General features: G+C 47.7%; 1 protein-coding gene across 1 annotated transcript in view; it reads left to right on the forward strand.

The window, feature by feature from the left end:
• Nucleotides 1–16,657, forward strand: part of ITGB5 (integrin subunit beta 5) — a 113,196-nt gene that overhangs the window by 30,450 nt on the left and 66,089 nt on the right. Inside the window, exon 5 of the mRNA XM_077884139.1 lies at nucleotides 7,336–7,504. Coding sequence (XP_077740265.1) covers nucleotides 7,336–7,504 — 169 coding nt within the window. The remainder of the gene's footprint in view (nucleotides 1–7,335; nucleotides 7,505–16,657) is intronic.

Genomic DNA, 16,657 nt, shown 5'->3' on the forward strand with positions numbered 1-16,657 from the left:
TTGGAGTTTTGCTTCTTACCTGGTGTAACAGCATCTTAGCCAAAACTTTCTTCAGTTCATCAAGAATCGTGATCCTGTCTGCTGCTTTTTCACCCCTGCCCTCTGATTGAGTCCTGTCTCCAGACGGACAGGGTGTGTCTCCGCAGTCATTTCTCCAAGGACCATGACTGTGAGATATGCTAGAGTGAAAGCCCGGAGAGGACGAAGGATTGGCTCTGGGAGCTCAGCATCCAAATATTCAAGGCTATCACCCACCACTTTTCCAGAGTCCTTCTCTGAGCCCTAGAAGGCAGACCCGGTTGTAGACAGTGACAGTCCTCACAGTGAGCACAGACACTCTGAAAGACCCACGGGACAGGAAATCTAGTGAATAATGGGTGTTTCGAAGGAAGCATCAGGGCTAAGTTAGGCAAATCTCTCCTCCAAGCTGGGTGCCACGTCAGGGGGTCCCTCTGCGGCTCAATGAGACAGGCTGGGGTTTATCTCCCCAGGACCAGGCAGTGGCAAGCGGGTGTGGCGTCCCAGGTCTCGGAGGTCCCCACTGCTCCTGGGGAGAACGGCGAAAGGTGGCTCTTCCTGGGTCCGATCCAGCCTGTGTGTGCTTGGTTTGCTTTTCTAAATTTTAATGGCATTGCATATTAGTTACCTACATTTAAAAAAAAACTAGAAGATTTGACCAAGAATAACCAGGATGGGGGCACCTGGGCGGTTCGGTTGGTTGAACATCTGGACTCTTGATTTCAGCTCAGGTCGTGAGATGGAGCCCCACTTAGCGTAGAGTCTGCTTCTTCTTCTCTCTGCTCCTCCCCCTGCTCGAGCTCTTTCTTTACTTTTTTTTTTTTTTTTTTTTGCGCTCTTTCTTTAAAATAAATTAATAAAATCTTAAAAAAAAAAAAAGAAGAAGAAGAAGAAGCAGAACCAGGATTTGCACGTTTTCTAGAATGAGGAGGACGTCTGGCAGAGCTGGGCTTGTACCTAGCCTTGGCCGCCACTGCTGCCACCACTCTCTCGTGTGACGCCTGACCCGCTTCACTCGCCTGCCTTTCATCCCTGGCTCCGGGCACATGGTCTGTGATCCTCGTCTGTTCTTTTCCTTCAGCTAGTGTGCAGAGAAGTCACAGCGCTCTTCTCAAGCTCCAGTGGCATCTTGCTTTGGGCTTTTCTCCCCCGTGGGAGTGGAAACAGCTGTGACCCCCAGGGAGTTTTGGGAAGATGGGGTCAGGAGGAGTGGCTTAACCACCTGTGCAGGACACCTCGGAGAAGAGAGAGCTGGCTCTTCATGGGTCTTCCTGAGGTTTGTCCCTCCTCCTGCTCCAGATAGTTCTGCCAAAGGATCAAAATTCTAGACTCATCCTTTCCTACCTTAGAATGTGCTAGAAATGCCAGAACTGAGAGTAGTACCTGGTAAGTAGTACCAGGGCTGCCATAATAAGAAAAAAGGTGTAGCATAATTTAATCATCTGATTAAAGAATTGGTTTTTTTTTTCTCATTGTAAGTTTTTAAAATTTAAATTCAATTAATTAACATGTATTATTGGTTTCAGAGGTAGAGGTCAGTGACTCATCAGTCTTATATAACACGCAGTGCTCATCCCATCACGTGCCCTCCTTACTGTCCATCACCCAGTTACCCCATCTCCCACCCACTCCCCTTCAAGGACCTTCAGTTTGTTTCCTGTGATTAAGAGTCTCTTATAGTTTGTTTCCCCCTCTGATTTTGTCTTGCTTTAATTTTCCCTCTCTTCCCCTATGATTCTCTGTTTTGTTTCACAAATCACATCTGAGTGAGATCATATAATTGCCTTTCTCTGGTTGACTTATTTCCTTTAGCATAATATCCTCTAGTTCCATCCACATCATTGCAAATGCAAGATTTCAGGTTTTTTGATGGCTGAGGAGTATTCCATTGTGTATATATACACCACTTCTTGTTTATTCATTCATCTGTTGATCGACATCTGAGCTCGTTCCATAGTCTGGCTGTTTTGGACATTGCTGCTCTGAACTTTGGGGTGCAGGTACCCCTCAGATCACTACATTTGTATCTTTGGGGTAAATAGTAGTGCAATCGCTGAAACACAGGGTAGCTCTATTTTCAACTTTTAAAGGAACCTCCATACAGAGTGGCTGCACCAGCTTGCATTCCCACCAACAGTGCAAGACAGGGTTCCCCTTTCTCCACATCCTCACCAACATCTGTCATTTCCTGACTTTTTAATTTTAGTCTTTCTGACCGGTGTGAAGTGGTAGCTCAATGTGGCTTTGATTTGTATTTCCCTGATGCCGAGTGACGTTGAGCATTTTTTCATGTGTCTGTTGGCCATTGGTAAGTCTTCTTTGGAGAAATGTCTGTTCATGTCCTCTGCCCATTTCTTGATTGGATTATTTATTCTTTGGGTATTGGGTTTGGTAAGTTCTTTACAGATTTTGGATACTAGCCCTTTATCTGGTGTGTCATTTGCAAATATCTTCTCCCATTCTGTAGGTTGTCTTTTGGTTTTGTTGACTCTTTCTTTTGCTGTGCAGAAGCTTTTATCCTAATGAAGTCCCAATAAAGAACTGTTTAATTGCTATTCTGAGTAACAGGAAGAGTGTCATGGGGGAAAGTCAGGTGGTGTTCACTGATACAGGATTTGAAGGATTTAATGCAACATGTTATCTTTGGTCCTGAACATACTTTCTTCTGCTGGAGGTAGCTTGTTGTTAAAATACATGTCATGTCTCTGGGTGCCTGGGTGGTGCAGTCATTTGAGCGTATGACTCTTGGTTTCAACTCAGGTTGTGATTTTGGGGTGGTGGGATTGAATCCCGCATTGGGCTCAGTGTGGAATCTGCTTAAGACTCTCTCTCCTGGGATCCCTGGGTGGCTCAGCGGTTTGGCGCCTGCCTTTGGCCCAGGGTGTGGTCCTGAAGTCCCAGGATCGAGTCCCGCATCGGGCTGCCTGCATGGAGCCTGCTTCTCCCTCTGCCTGTGTCTCTGCCTTTCTATCTGTGTCTCCCATGAATAAATAAATAAAATTAAAAAAAAAAACTCTCTCTCCTTCTTCCCCCTCCTGTGCTTGCTCATGCTTTCTCTTTCTAAAAAAATACATAAAAAAAAAAAGAAATATATGTCACATGTCACGTCACATTTATTTGTGCAATCTAAAAAAGCCAAATTCACAGAGACACAGTAGTGGACTGGTAGGTTGCTGGGGCTTGGGGGCTGGGAGGTGGGAGAAATGGGGAAAAGGTTGGTCAAAAGGTACAGACTTCCAGTTATAAGATGAGTGTGTTCTGGAGATGTAATGTACAGCACGGTGATGACTTGGAACGTATACTTGTATACTTGGAAATTGTTAAGAGAATAGGTCTTAAATGTTCTCGCCACACACACACATATGGAAATAGACATGAAAAACTTGTACAAGAGGGATAACACATTTCATCCTTCCTCATTTATGTTTTTTCTTACCCTTCCTGTATTTCTTCCAAGGGGACATAGTATTCCTTCACCACCTTGATGGTACGATTTTGTTGTCTTCTGGAGTATCTTATGGCTGATGTGAAGTCTGCTGTCCGTCTAATGGCTTGCCTTCTCTCTGGTGGCTTTTAGTATTTTCCCGTGCTTTTCATATTCTATAATGATACGCATTTCAGTGTGTCTAGGCTGAATTTACTTTTATTTACATTGCTCAGAATCTGGTCTGCTTGCTTAGCCTGAGAATACATCTTTATTCTTGAAATTTTTCAGGCATTTTTCTCTTTTCATCTCCCCTTCATTTTCTAACGCTAATTTCCATAAATAGGAAATTTCTTCTAGTTTACTATTTTGTTCTTCAGTTGTTTCATCCGTATACTGAAGTTTCAGTTTTAAATTTCACTATTTGTTGTTTGATTCTTTTCCAAACTTCTATTTTTTTATACTTTTTTTTTTTTTTTCCAGAGCCTTCTGACTTTTTTCCTTCTAACAATATCCTGTTCTGGCTTTGGTATCTATTCTTTCCTCCCCTTTAATGTCTTCAATATCCTAGTTTTGCAGTACTTTAAATCATTCTCTTATCTCTGTTTCTTGAACTGCGGATCATTTAGTTGGTTGCATTTGTGGACATTCCTTCACGGTAGTTTGTTTCATTAGCTCCTCTTCATCGGAGGTGATTTTCCATGCAAGGATCACAGCCCCAGGCATGCTGGCCTGTCTGCGTCCTTGCAGGGCGGTTGTATGTTTGCCGCTGCCAGGACCCCCTGAGTTTCAATGGGATTAGTTTTCCTGTTCATTTCTCAGTTGAGGGGTTCCTTCACCATAAAAATAGTGAATTCTGGCTTGCTTAGGCCTGGAGTTTACAGTTTTTATGGGTGATTCATCTCGCTCTGGGCCTGGAATGGAGCTTCCTTGCTTCTTTCCCAGGCTGGAATTTTTATCTTTGATTTGGGGGCAGGGCAGCTCTTTGTGTGCTCAGCTTTGTGCAGAGAGCTCTGTTCCAGTGCCTTATCCATCCCTGTTAAACTCCTGCCCCCAGCCCTTGCATCCGCTCGGGATACATCCAGAAGCTCTTTGGCATGAGCTCTTGCTCCAGGCCCACCTAGTCTCGTAAGCGTGCTCATTTGTTGAACGATTCTTTTTCTTCATTTCTGGCACTTGGGATTTCCCTGCTAAACGTCAATATTAACATTTTGAAAAAATTTTGTATTATTTAGCAGGTCTAAATGTTTCGAGTAAGGGGGATAGGTCTTTCCACATCAGCTCATCCATTAATATTGTCCTGAAGCCCTGGATTATTTTCTGGATTTGTCTGAATCTGGTATCTTTAAATTGTAATCACTTTTCATATGTACATGCTCCCCGAGGCAAGTTAAGCATATATATATTTTTTATCTTCTTGGTTCATAATCCTTAATTTAGTAACTCCCCATACGTGTCCCTAAACGGGGCTCTATGGACAGATGCAGGGTAGGAGATGGAGCCTTCCTTGGCCGTAGACCCCCAAACCTTCAGTTTACAGACCTAGACCTTCAGTTTACTTAAATAAGTTAAATTAAATAACTAGTCACAGAAGACATCATAATTTTTTTTTTAAGATTTTACTTATTTATTCATGAGAGACACACAGAGAGAGGCAGAGACACAGGCAGATGGAGAATCAGGCTCCATTGCAGGGAGCCTGATGTGAGACTTGATCCTGGGACCCCAGGATCACAACCTGAGCCGAAGGCAGGCACTGAACCACTGAGCCCCTCCAGGTGCCCAGGACATTGTGACAACCAACGGGATCTGCGTGACAAAGCCTTTTTCTTCACACTAAGAGATTTGGTTATAGTAATTTCTCTGCCGTGAAGGCTTCTCTGGCAAACATATTTTTTAGTGCCTGACTATTTAATAAATAGTAATTCTCCAATTAGAAATATATCTACTTAATGCTGTTAGCAGGAATGAAAGGGAAAAGGTGGAAAATGCCGAGCTAATACTGGTGAGCCTTTCACAGCTTCTCCGGCTTTCTCACTGAAGGACAGCTGCTCCTCTGTTCCTCTTCCTCCCTTTCCTCAACCCACCCCATCAATTGTGACAACACACAGCCGCCTGGAGTCCTAAATCGCGGACCAGCACGGCACAGAGAGATGTGGTGGCTTGGGGGAAGGGAGCTGGTGTATATTTACTTCCTCCTGCACCTGTCCGCTTGTCAAATAACTACTGATGGGACCTCAGCTCCTTCTTCCGGCTGGGAGTATAATGTCTGTGACCTTTTCTCCATGGCAAAATGAGACGGGAATAAAACGTTTGGGTGGCCTGGGTCATACAAAAATCTGTCCTGTCCAAGCACAAGGTGTGGGTAAAGATTTGGGGAAGAAGGAGGGAGTGAAACAAAGGGAAGGCGGACAGATGGAGAAAGCATGTAGCTCCTGCCCCTTGTCCAGAGAGAGCAGGGCCTCTAGGGCAGTGGGGTGGACTCTGTCCAGAACCGGTTTGTCGTGGTAACAGGTGGATGAAGCAGGCACTGGAGGTCCCCAGGGAGAGTGGAATGGCCTCGTAGAAACTAGAGGTTGCCTCTCATTTAGGGAAAAGGAGCCTGTCCAGACCTGCCCTGGCAGCAGTTAGGCAGGATCCCCAGTAGTTGCTGAGCCTGTTTCCCTTCCCACGTACGCCGCTTAAATTGGGTTATAAAGCCTTCCCTCCGTGCCTCTCCTTTAGTGGGTTGTTTTTTTTTTTCTTTCATTTTTCATTCTGAAAGAGAGGCTTCCCTAACATGGCCCCCAACTGCGCAGTCTGTCCGTGTGCCTTCCTGGCCTCCTGTTGGTCCATCCTCACCCTCACTTCCACCCTCTGGCCTCAGGGCCGTCCTGTCCTCGGGCTCCCCACGTGCTCTCCTGCCACAGGGCTCTTGCACGTGTGCTTCTCTGCGGCTAGGACCCTCTCCCCCCTCACCTGGAGAAGGCATTTGTGAAACAATGTAAGGCCTGTCTTCCTGTGTCAGTGGCCACATGTCAAGCTGAGACTCCTAGATCCATAATTGGGATCTGACTTCCTCCAGGTATGGGGCCATGTGGGAGCTCTCCTACTGACTGAAGATGAGGTCATCCAGTATCACAGGAGAAAGAGGCAGCACTAACCTTCCTTTGAGGTGCAATACTTGCCTCTTCCCAAATCACCAGATTGAATTTTCCATTCGAAGATGGTTGGTTTCTGAATTTCTGCTGCATTTAGGAGAACTGGTCGTTTATCATGGCAATATTTGTAAAAGGAATGAAGAAGCAGAAAGAATGTTTTCATTCCTGTTCCTTTAACATTTGCTCATGTGCCAGAACGTCCTGGCACACGAGGATCCGTGAGTGGCTTGGCGCAACGGGATTATGTGACCTTTTGGCACACGCGGCAGCGGAGTTGCTTGCAGGAAGCTGGTTTCTCAGGGTAGCTCTGTTCAGGCTGCTCCCACTCGATATCAACCCCCTTCCTCAGCCCACAAGAGCCTTCCCTGCTGTGCTGCTAGGCCGTGGCGCCCGAGCCACTGGGCAGCTCGCACCTCTCAAGGCCCACGCCAGGGCTCCTCCAGGACGTCTTCCTCCGACCACAGTGGCCCACCGTTATCTCTACTTTTTTTGAACCATTTTTCATTCCGTCCCCTTACAGCCTGGACATACTACTTGCCTGTGCCTGAGGCCTTGACGTCTGTAGAATAAGAACTGTGTTGTTTCCTCTTTGGGCGCTCCAAGGAGAAACCGTGCCTGTCCCAGGGGCACACAGTAGGTGCTGGAACATACTGACAAGTGCTGCTTGAGGCCCTCAGTGAACACACAGAGTACTTGGTTGTTTAAGATTCACCTACAGTGATGCAAAGTGACCCTTCTCTTCTTTCTCTCCAGGTACAAATTATTCCCAAACTGCGTGCCCTCCTTTGGCTTCCGCCATCTGCTGCCTCTTACCGACAGAGTAGACAGCTTCAATGAGGAGGTTCGCAAACAGAGGGTGTCCCGGAACCGCGACGCGCCTGAGGGGGGCTTTGACGCCGTCCTCCAGGCGGCTGTCTGCAAGGTAACCTGGTTTCATCCCTCCGTGTGGGCGGGCTTTGGCACTGCCCGTAGGAGACGGCCGATTTTGAGCCACCCCGGCATGTGGTTCCTGTCCATTCTTACGTCAGAGGGTGAGCTCAGGGACCCGTGGGGGATCTACAGCAGTCACATCAGCTGGGGCTCAGTGATGGCTCAGAGATGGCTCAGAGCTGGTGCGTCCCTGTGTCAGGGTGTGGCTGTGTGCAGTGGATACGGTCTCTGCCAGAGGACAGCTGTTCTCTGTTTGTATGTTAGGCCCTTTTGCTGCTTTTCAGGGGAAAAAGGCCAAGTTCAAGCCCTGTGCATAGAAGCTTGTTGAGCTTGCTGGCCCAATTTTCGTAAATCTTAAAGATTGCTGTATTAGGGAATCTGGCTGAAGAAGAGAATTGCATGTCATCTTAGGTTGCATTTCTATTTGTTTGTTTTTCTCCAGCTTCTCCGTGATATATGAATCCATAGGGAGGACGTAGACTTAGGTCAGAAATGAACTCATGCTTTGAGAGGTTCCAGTCTCAGTGAAATATATAAATGGAATGTTGGTAATAACTTCTTTTTTTCCGTAATTGAAGTATAGCGGACACATGATGCCACATTAATTTCAGGTGTGCAACGTAGTGATTCGATAGCGTATGTATTATGCTGTGCTCATCACAAGTGCAGCTGCCGTCCACCGCCATACCACACTGTCACAGAACCATTGACTATATTCCCTACACTGGACCTTTCATCCCTCGAAGTTATTCCTTCCAGAACTGGAAGCCTGTATCTCCCTCTTCCCTGCACCCATTTTGCCCGCCCCCCATCCCGCCCTCCCAACCTCCCATTTGGCAACCATTAGTTTGTTCTCTGTATTTATGGGTCTGTTTCTGCTTTCTGTTTGTTCGTTCATTTGTTTTAATTTTTAGGTTCCATGTAAGTGAAATCATAAGGTATCTGTCTTTCTCTGATCTATTTCAACTTGGCGTAATACCCTCTAGGTCCATCCATGTTGTTGCAAATGGCAAGATCTTAATCTTTTTTTATAGCTGAATAATACTCCATTTCGTATGTGTGTGTATATATCTTTCTTTATTCATCTACTGATGGACATTTGAGTTGCTCTCATACCTTGGCTATCATAAATAACACTGCAGTAAACATAGGGGTACATAGATCATTTCAAGGGTTTTCATTTTCTTCGGGTAAATACCCAGTAGTGAGTGGAATGACTGGATCATGTGGTGTTTATATTTTTAATTTTTTTAAAAAAGATTTTATTTATTTATGAGAGACACAGAGAGAGGCAGAGACACAGGCAGAGGGAGAAGCAGGCTCCATGCCGGGAGCCTGTTGTGGGGCTTGATCCCTGCACCCGGGATCACGCCCTGGGCCACAGGCAGACGCTGAACTGCTGAGCCACCCAGACATCCCTATTTTTAATTTTTTGAGGAACCTTCCTGTGATTCCTGGCTGCACCAATTTCTATCCCCACCAGCAGTGCAGGAGAGTTCCTTTTTCTACTTGTCCTCCCCAGCACTTGTTAGGTCATAACTTATTCTTCAACTAATTTTCTACTGTCAAAACCACCACAGAAGATTTTGAAGGCAGTCACTCGTGAATTTGCTATCCCAACATATACTTTTACAATTCTTCCATAGTGGTTATCCTAGAGCAAGTATAAATGATCATGCTTTCTTGGATTTGAGGGCAATCATTGGGTCTCCCATGTTTGGGGGGAGGGTTGGGAAAGGGGACTGGAACTCAGTTTGGAGAAGCTCCTATTCATGTACTAAGTGGAAAGCACTTAGTTGTCCACGTACATAGTTTCTGACCTCCGAGAGCGTGTGTTCAGTGTGTCACAGACTCACTTTTCTCCACTCAATCTTGACCAAGTGCTAAAAGGGCCACAGTTGTCCCTTCTGAAATAAAAAGTTGAAATGGTAGGCAGGGAGGGATAAAAGGAAGGAAAAAATGGGAAGAAAGTGCAGTCTCCTACTGTCTGTTGTCATTTGCTATGTCCTGGGGGCCACCGCTGGAGAAGGTCTCCCGTGGCTCCCTATCCAGGACTGCTGCAGCGTGACCTTCGCAGCTGCTGGCCAGAGCCACATGGATGGCTTCAGAGGCCCCCGGTGCTCTGTAGGAGTCCAGGAAGGCCAGGCGCAATGTGGCTAGGATGTGGTCTGCTCTCTGTCATTACAGAGAGCTGTCACAATATGGACCACTTGTGGATTGGCTTCAGAATGAAAAATTATATTTTTGACTGGCATTCAGGCATTGATGGTACGAGGCATCGTCTTCACAGATATGCTGTCAAATCCGCTTCTTGGCGGGGACAGATAGTGCAGGGAAAACAAGGTCCCTCCCATGGCCCCATCTTGAGAATTCAGTGGATTTTCTTTTTTGCAGGGAGGAAATCCTCTTGAAAGCTTGGGGGAAAGAACTCAGTGACAGGAGAAGCAACCCCTTGTTATATTAATCCTGTTAGCGTAGTTGGAGTGGCATGATTGGATGCTGGAGGCACAGTGGTCTCCGAGACGCTGCTGGATCCACTCTGGTGCCTGCAGAGCCTTCCTTTACCACCCCAGGCCCATGCAAATCTTCTTCCCTCTGGAAACTTCGTATTTCAAGACTTGAGCATTTCAGAGATGCTGACAGATTGCTTGAATTCATAGCCTGATCTGGTTTGGGAATTCCTGTTGCCTGAGAGGTACTTCATGGGTATGTTTCTGTCCTGTGTCTGCTGGCATTCCCTCCCTCCATGGCCTTTGCAGTCAGCAAGTACCTAGAACGTTAACAAGTGCTTGGAAGCATGGAGTCTGGGAGTCAGCAGCTTCTTTCTCCCTTACTATTCCTTTTCACGTGTGTTTATGTTTGGAGACATATCCAGAAATTTCTTTCGTACTTGGAATCACCCATAGAAGAAATGCCTTCCTTCCTGGTTCACCACACCCTTACTTACAGAAGCCGGATATTGAAAGTAGGTTTCGCTTACCCTTTGAGGAAAGACTACGTAACAATCACACCCTTAAAGGACATGTAGAGGCTTGTGAATAATTCTTAAGATAAAGTAAGAGCAACAGAGAGGAAGTGGTCAAACAGATGATGCTAGGTTACAAACAAAAGAAGAATGTGGAAAAGATGGGAAGCGAATAGAACGAAACATTAACAGTCACTGTCGCTGGTCATAGGACTATGTGTGATTTTCATTTTCTTTGCTGTTTAGTAAATTTTACGTTTATCTACATTTTCACGATGCGTTTGTATGATTTTTTTTTTAAGTTAGAACGAAGCATCTCAAACGTACAAAAGTAGAGAGAACAATGGAATTAAACCCATGTACTCTTTTCATCTTTGACAGTCATCAGCTCCTAGCCGATCCTGTTTCATTTGTGTTCCTCATCGCTCTCTCTCCCATTATTTGAAGCAAATCCCAGATATTTTAAAATGATATTTAGATTTTTTTTTTGATATTTAGATTTTTAAAGATAATTTGATTTTGAGAGGGATTTGTGGGTTGTTTTGTTTTGTTTTGTTTTGTTTTTGAGTCCTGAGCATTTCTGGCTCTGTTTGCCAAGTTTTTTGCTGCCTCCTCATTGTTGCAGATTAAAGGCCCTTCCACTTAATCCCGAAAACCAAGCATGACAGCACCTGCAGGCCTGTGAGCTGTGCTGGGAGAGCAGGGTCACGGAGGCTGGAGCTGGCTGGGCAGCTGTGTCCCTCACCCTCCCGCCTCCACAGCAGAGTGACCCCGAGCCCTTGGCGGTGAGCTGATAAACGGCTTGAGCAGCTCACAGGGGAAGCTTTGTTCTGCTTCCATTCTCCCCCGGGTTTTCTTGGGATAGACTGTTATCAGCTTGTGGGATTTAGGGGTATGGAATGTTCACATGCCTGACCTTAATCCCACCTCCGCGGCCCACTTTATATTTCTTGGAAAGCTGTTCTTTGCAAAAAGAAGGAAACTGTTTCCCATTTAGGATAAGGACCCTGATTCTACGAGGACAAGTCTTTTCTTTTCTCCCAGCCTGTCACACTGCTGCGAGAGACCCCTTGAAAGGCGCTCACAGCTAAGGGACGCCTCTGCCCTCAATGCAGGCATTCTTTTCCCAATGCATTCTGTCCGGCTAGGTTGCATAAAAAGGAATGCAAACTGCCCTTAGTTTCTTATCTTTACCTAGAAATCTATCCTCCAGCCTTTGTTGGTTAGAATAATAATTTCCCCATTACCACTTGTATTGCTCCCCCAGGACTCTGTAGAAGTTGACTCTAGGTTGTTTATTCTCAAATTGTGTAGATAGAAATGTGATGAGTGGGTCGGACTGGGACTGGGGCTGGGGCTGCTTCCCCTTCTCCCTGAACTGGGCCTGCCCTTGGCCTGGCAAGACAGGGAACGGGTGGCCAAAGAGCTCTGCATTCCAGGTTGCCAGTCACCACTTTGTTGTTGTTCACGGTTAAAGAAGTGACCTGTGAACTTGAGCTTGGCTGGGTGCATCCTGGCTGCAGAAGGTTCTAGGGGCTGCTTTCTCCAGTCAGACAGAAAGTAAGATCTGGGTGACCCAGCACATTCCCCTTTTGGCTTCAGCTTCTAGCACCCCAACATTTATCCTCCACATCCTTCAAGCACTTTGGTTGAATATTTATTCTCTAATTTTGCATTGTTTGTTAGATTTTTTTTTTAAGATTTTATTTATTTATTCATGAGAGACACAGAGAGAGGCAGAGACACAGGCAGAGGGAGAAGCAGGCTCCATGCAAGGAGCCTGACACAGGACTCAATCCTGGGACTCCAGGATCACGCCCTGGGCTGAAGGCAGATGCTAAACTGCAAGCCACCCAGGCGTCCCTGTCCCTGTTTGTTAAATTTTTAAAGCATTGTATCTCCTCCCAGAAATAGGTGGATGAGTCAGTCTCAAAGCAAACAAAGTAAGTTTACAGGCTGAGTTAAGAAGTCTGTGGCATGGGTTGGGTTCCTTTATGCCTTTGTTGATGAGAACATTCTAATCTAAAATGAAGACCACAGCCCCAGAGTTGCTGGGGGGAGGACAGCTTCACTCTGGCCACACTTTCTGCAGGAATGCAAATTCCGGGGACCTCTAGAAACAAAAGCAATTGCTGCCCTTGCTCAGCCCTCACCCACGCTCCGAGCGTTTCACGTAGGTCCTCTCTGATGCCACAGCAGCCCTTCAGGGTGTCTCGGGCGGCGGCTGAGCCTGGCCTTCGGAGAAGGACCCGCGTGGCACAGGAGTCGTGAAACGTACGGGTCGGAAGGGCGAGGGCAGGGCCTGGCAGCGGGTCTGGTTGACTCTAAAGCCCGGGCGCTGACGGTCGCCTGGTGCCTGGCGCTTCGGGGGCCCCAGACCGTGGCACGCAGAGCAGGGAGGACCTGACTGTGCAGGCTGAGCCTCTTCCACGCCGCCTGGCTCGGTGCAGGCCACCCGACCTCCCGGGGCCTCGGAGCGCCCATCTGGAAGGTGCCAGGAGGTGGGATCGGAGGGGGAGCTCCGGACACCATCCGGTTGTGCGGCCCAGTGCTACTTTTCATAAAGGGCTCGTCGTGGCCCCGCCCCGTCTGCTCAGAGCCCTCGATTTGGCTTTTTCGGGCCCTCCTGGTGAGGCTGGGGCCTCAGGCCGGGGGTGGGGGGGCTGCTAAGGATCCCGCGGAGGGTGGGAAGTTCCCCATCCCTGGGGTCAGGCCCAGCTCTGAGAAGTTTCCACTCTGCCCTCCCCCCTCCCTCTCGCAGTGTCCCCCACAGCGCTGATCTGGGTTTTGTTTTTTTTTGGTTTTTTAAAATTTTTGTTCTTCACTTGTTTGGCTGACTTCTTTCAAACCTCAGACTTGGGTGGTTTTTCTTAAGCATGAGTTGAGAAACGGAGGGACTTGCTCGAAGCAGGTAGCTGTCCTCGGCCCTTCCTGACCCCTAAGGAACTCCCTGTCATGGTCCGTGTCCACGCGGTCTGGGTTCTCCACCGCCCTGCGCCAGCTGTTTCTGCAGGCTGATTGTGCCGCACCCCGGGCCTTGCTCCACCCAGGAGCTCTGCCCCTGGCTCCGTGTCTGGGGACACACCACGACGGTCTGGAACTGCCCTGTGGCCACCTGGGCAGGTGTGTAGGCCCTGTGCCCAAGCCCACGTGGCGTTTTTGCCGGAGGTGGTGAAGATTCTCCTGGGCTTTCTGTTTTGCAGATGCTTGTGGTTTAATGTGCATTTTTGAATCTTGTAACCGTTTCGCCCCTGAGATGATGTTTCCTCGTTCTGCCTGGAGCCTGTGAACTGTGCTTTGGGCATCGGCTGCCCTGCTGACAGCTGCTTGTTGACATGGGGCCTGGGGATGGACGGAGGGACATCTCGGAACTGTCACCAGGGTGGGGACGGGAGCTTCTGTCTCTCTCTCTGTCCCCCAAAACACGGCTGCCGTGCCTGCTTCGAGGCTGTGCGCGCCCCTGGGCCTGCGGGGCTGATGAGGGCAGGGAAGAGCCCTCCTGGGGAGAGGGTGGGAGGCTCACTCCACCCTGGGCTGTGTTACCATGCCTGGTGAGGATGTCCCTGTTTCAGTTCAAGTTGCCGGCTCCCCTGTGCTTTAAATGGCCTTTGGCAAAGAGGGAAAGAGGCACGGATTGATTCTTGGGCTCTTCTGGCCCTGCTCTCTCTCCAAACCTCCACCCCAGGCCTCTGCATTCCAACCACGGTGACCTTGACTCCGTTATTTCTAACTCATGTAGGGAGGGCCCTTTGCACATGCTGTTTCCTCTGTTTGCAATACTCCTACTGTATTCCTGCTTTTCTTTCTTTTCCTTTTTTATTTTTTATTTTTTTGATTAATAAACTCTATTTTGGGGACAACTGGGTAGCTCAGCGGTTGAGCGTCTGCCTTCGGCCTAGGGCATGATCCTGGGAGTTCTGGGATCGAGTCCTGCATCGGGCTCCCTGCACGGAGCCTGCTTCTCCCTCTGCCTGTGTCTCTGCTTCTCTCTCTGTGTCTCGCATGAATAAATAAAATCGATCAATCAGTCAATCAATCAAACTCTGTTTTGTTTAAGAGCAGATTTAGGTTCAGAGCAAAATAGAAGAGAAAATACAGAGTTTCCATTTACCTCCTATTCTTGCCGCCCTCCCTTCCAGCCCCACGCCACCCCACCACCATCAACATCCCCCACCAGAGTGGTATATTTGTTACAATCCATGAACCAGCAATGACACATCGTTATCAGCCAAAGACCATAGTCGACTCTGTGTTCACTCTTGGTATAGTTCTATGGATTTGGACGCACGTACAATGACATGTTTCCACCATTGTTGTACCATACGGAACAGCTTCACTGCCCTAAAAATCCTCTTTGCTTCGCCTCTTCATCCCTCCCTTCTTCCCCTCAAACCTGCTTTTCTTTGACTGTCTAATCTCTGCCTACTTATGCATCAGACTTCCACTTACTCGTCTATGCATCGAGGAAGCCCGATTGAGCCTCCTGATGAGGTCAGAGCACCAGGCCCTTGGTCACTTCTACTCTGGTTACCATTTTATTTGTATTTGAGCCACTCTTTGATGTCTGCCTCCCCTTTGAGACAGTAAGCCCCCTGAAGGCAGGGACCCAATCTCTTTTCTCACTACCATATTTCCCTAGCACCCAGCCCATTGCCTGACACATAACAGGACCCTCTTAAACATTTGGTGAGTAAACAGATGCCTTGTTCTCACAGATTCATTAATGTTTCTAAGTTCAGGAACCTGGCAGGTCCACCTGGCTCCAAGCCCATCCGCCCTCCTGTTGGACCAGGCTGCCTCCATGTCATTTACTGCACTGTGTATGCATCCATTAAAGAGAACCAGAAGCCCCATTGTTGGCCATACTTCCAGCTCAGGAAGTAGTTATCGAGTGCCCAGTGCGTGTTCAGGGGCAGGTGCGGTGGAGAAAACTGAAGAAAAATGGGAAAAAGTCCCTATCCTTGGGGTTTGATTTGAGCTTGCAGATCCACCAGTAGGTAATAAACAACCTATGTGTAAACATTAGCGGGAACCATGTGAAGTTACTGATACTTGATGATCAATGGTACTTGATACTTGACTAATAGTTTCTGCTAAAAAAAAATAGGAACTTCATGTGGTTCAGCTTCACGCATTCCAAATACTTCTCTTCTTCCATTTGGATTGGACTGTCCCGTAGAGTCTACATCAGACACGATCTGTTGCATGTTATTGGGCTTGGGCTCGAAGGGAATGTCTAAATCCTGACTCACAGGCCAAGATTTCTTTCCCCAAGGAAAGAAATATTACACTTTTGCCCTCCTTAGGTTTAACCGCAGAACAGATTTTTTAAAAAAAATGTTCATTGCGAAGTACGGATGGAAGCAGGAAAAACAACTAATGGGAACATGATTATTGTTATAAAGTGACAGAAATAGACTTGAATGTGAGCACGATTGGGGGGGCCAATCAGAACTCACCCCTGTTGTCCTCATGGGCCGGTGTCCATGGCTCCCGAGTTCAGAACTGCTGTGGGATCTGCCTGCCGGCTGGTCAGACAAACCCCCTTTCCCTTCCTCATTTTCTCCCCCAAACTTGTTCTCCCTCCCAGTACTTGCCGGAAAGGGTAAGGTACAGTGATTTGTTACTACTTTTGAAGACTGCTGAGTGGGTACGGTGTGCAGACTCTGTGTTAGGGGCTGTGAGGATGCCCGGATGAATGAGCCACAGCACCTGTACCTGTGAGCATCACTCGGGCTGGAAGACAGGTGCTTGTCCGACAACCTGCGGTGCCAGCGGAGCACACAGCGGAGTGCCCAGAGCTGGCCCCTTAGGACCTACTGACTGAATCACAACGTTCCTCTCCCTCAAGGGGTCACCTCCTTCTCCTTGCCTCTGGGTCTCCCATACTGATGAAGTTATTGATTACCATTGGTTCAGTGCTTTGTGAGAGCCAGGCTTCATGCCAAGTACTTCAAAGGGCTCATTTTACTTCATCCTCGGAATGTGGTTTTAGTGTCCCCTTTTGACGAAGAAACAAGCCTGGAAAGGTTGAGTAATTTCTCAAGGTTCTGGCAGCTAGAAACGAGAGAGCCAGAGATGGAACCGTGCCCACTCACCTGCCTCCGAGGCGGGAGTTCTTCCCCTTGATGTTAAGAGTGCCTGCTGACCGTTGTGGTCACGCAGGGGCAGAGCAGTGGG

Source organism: Canis aureus, chromosome 35 (assembly GCF_053574225.1).
Source record: "Canis aureus isolate CA01 chromosome 35, VMU_Caureus_v.1.0, whole genome shotgun sequence".
NCBI classification, from domain to species: Eukaryota; Metazoa; Chordata; class Mammalia; order Carnivora; family Canidae; genus Canis; species Canis aureus.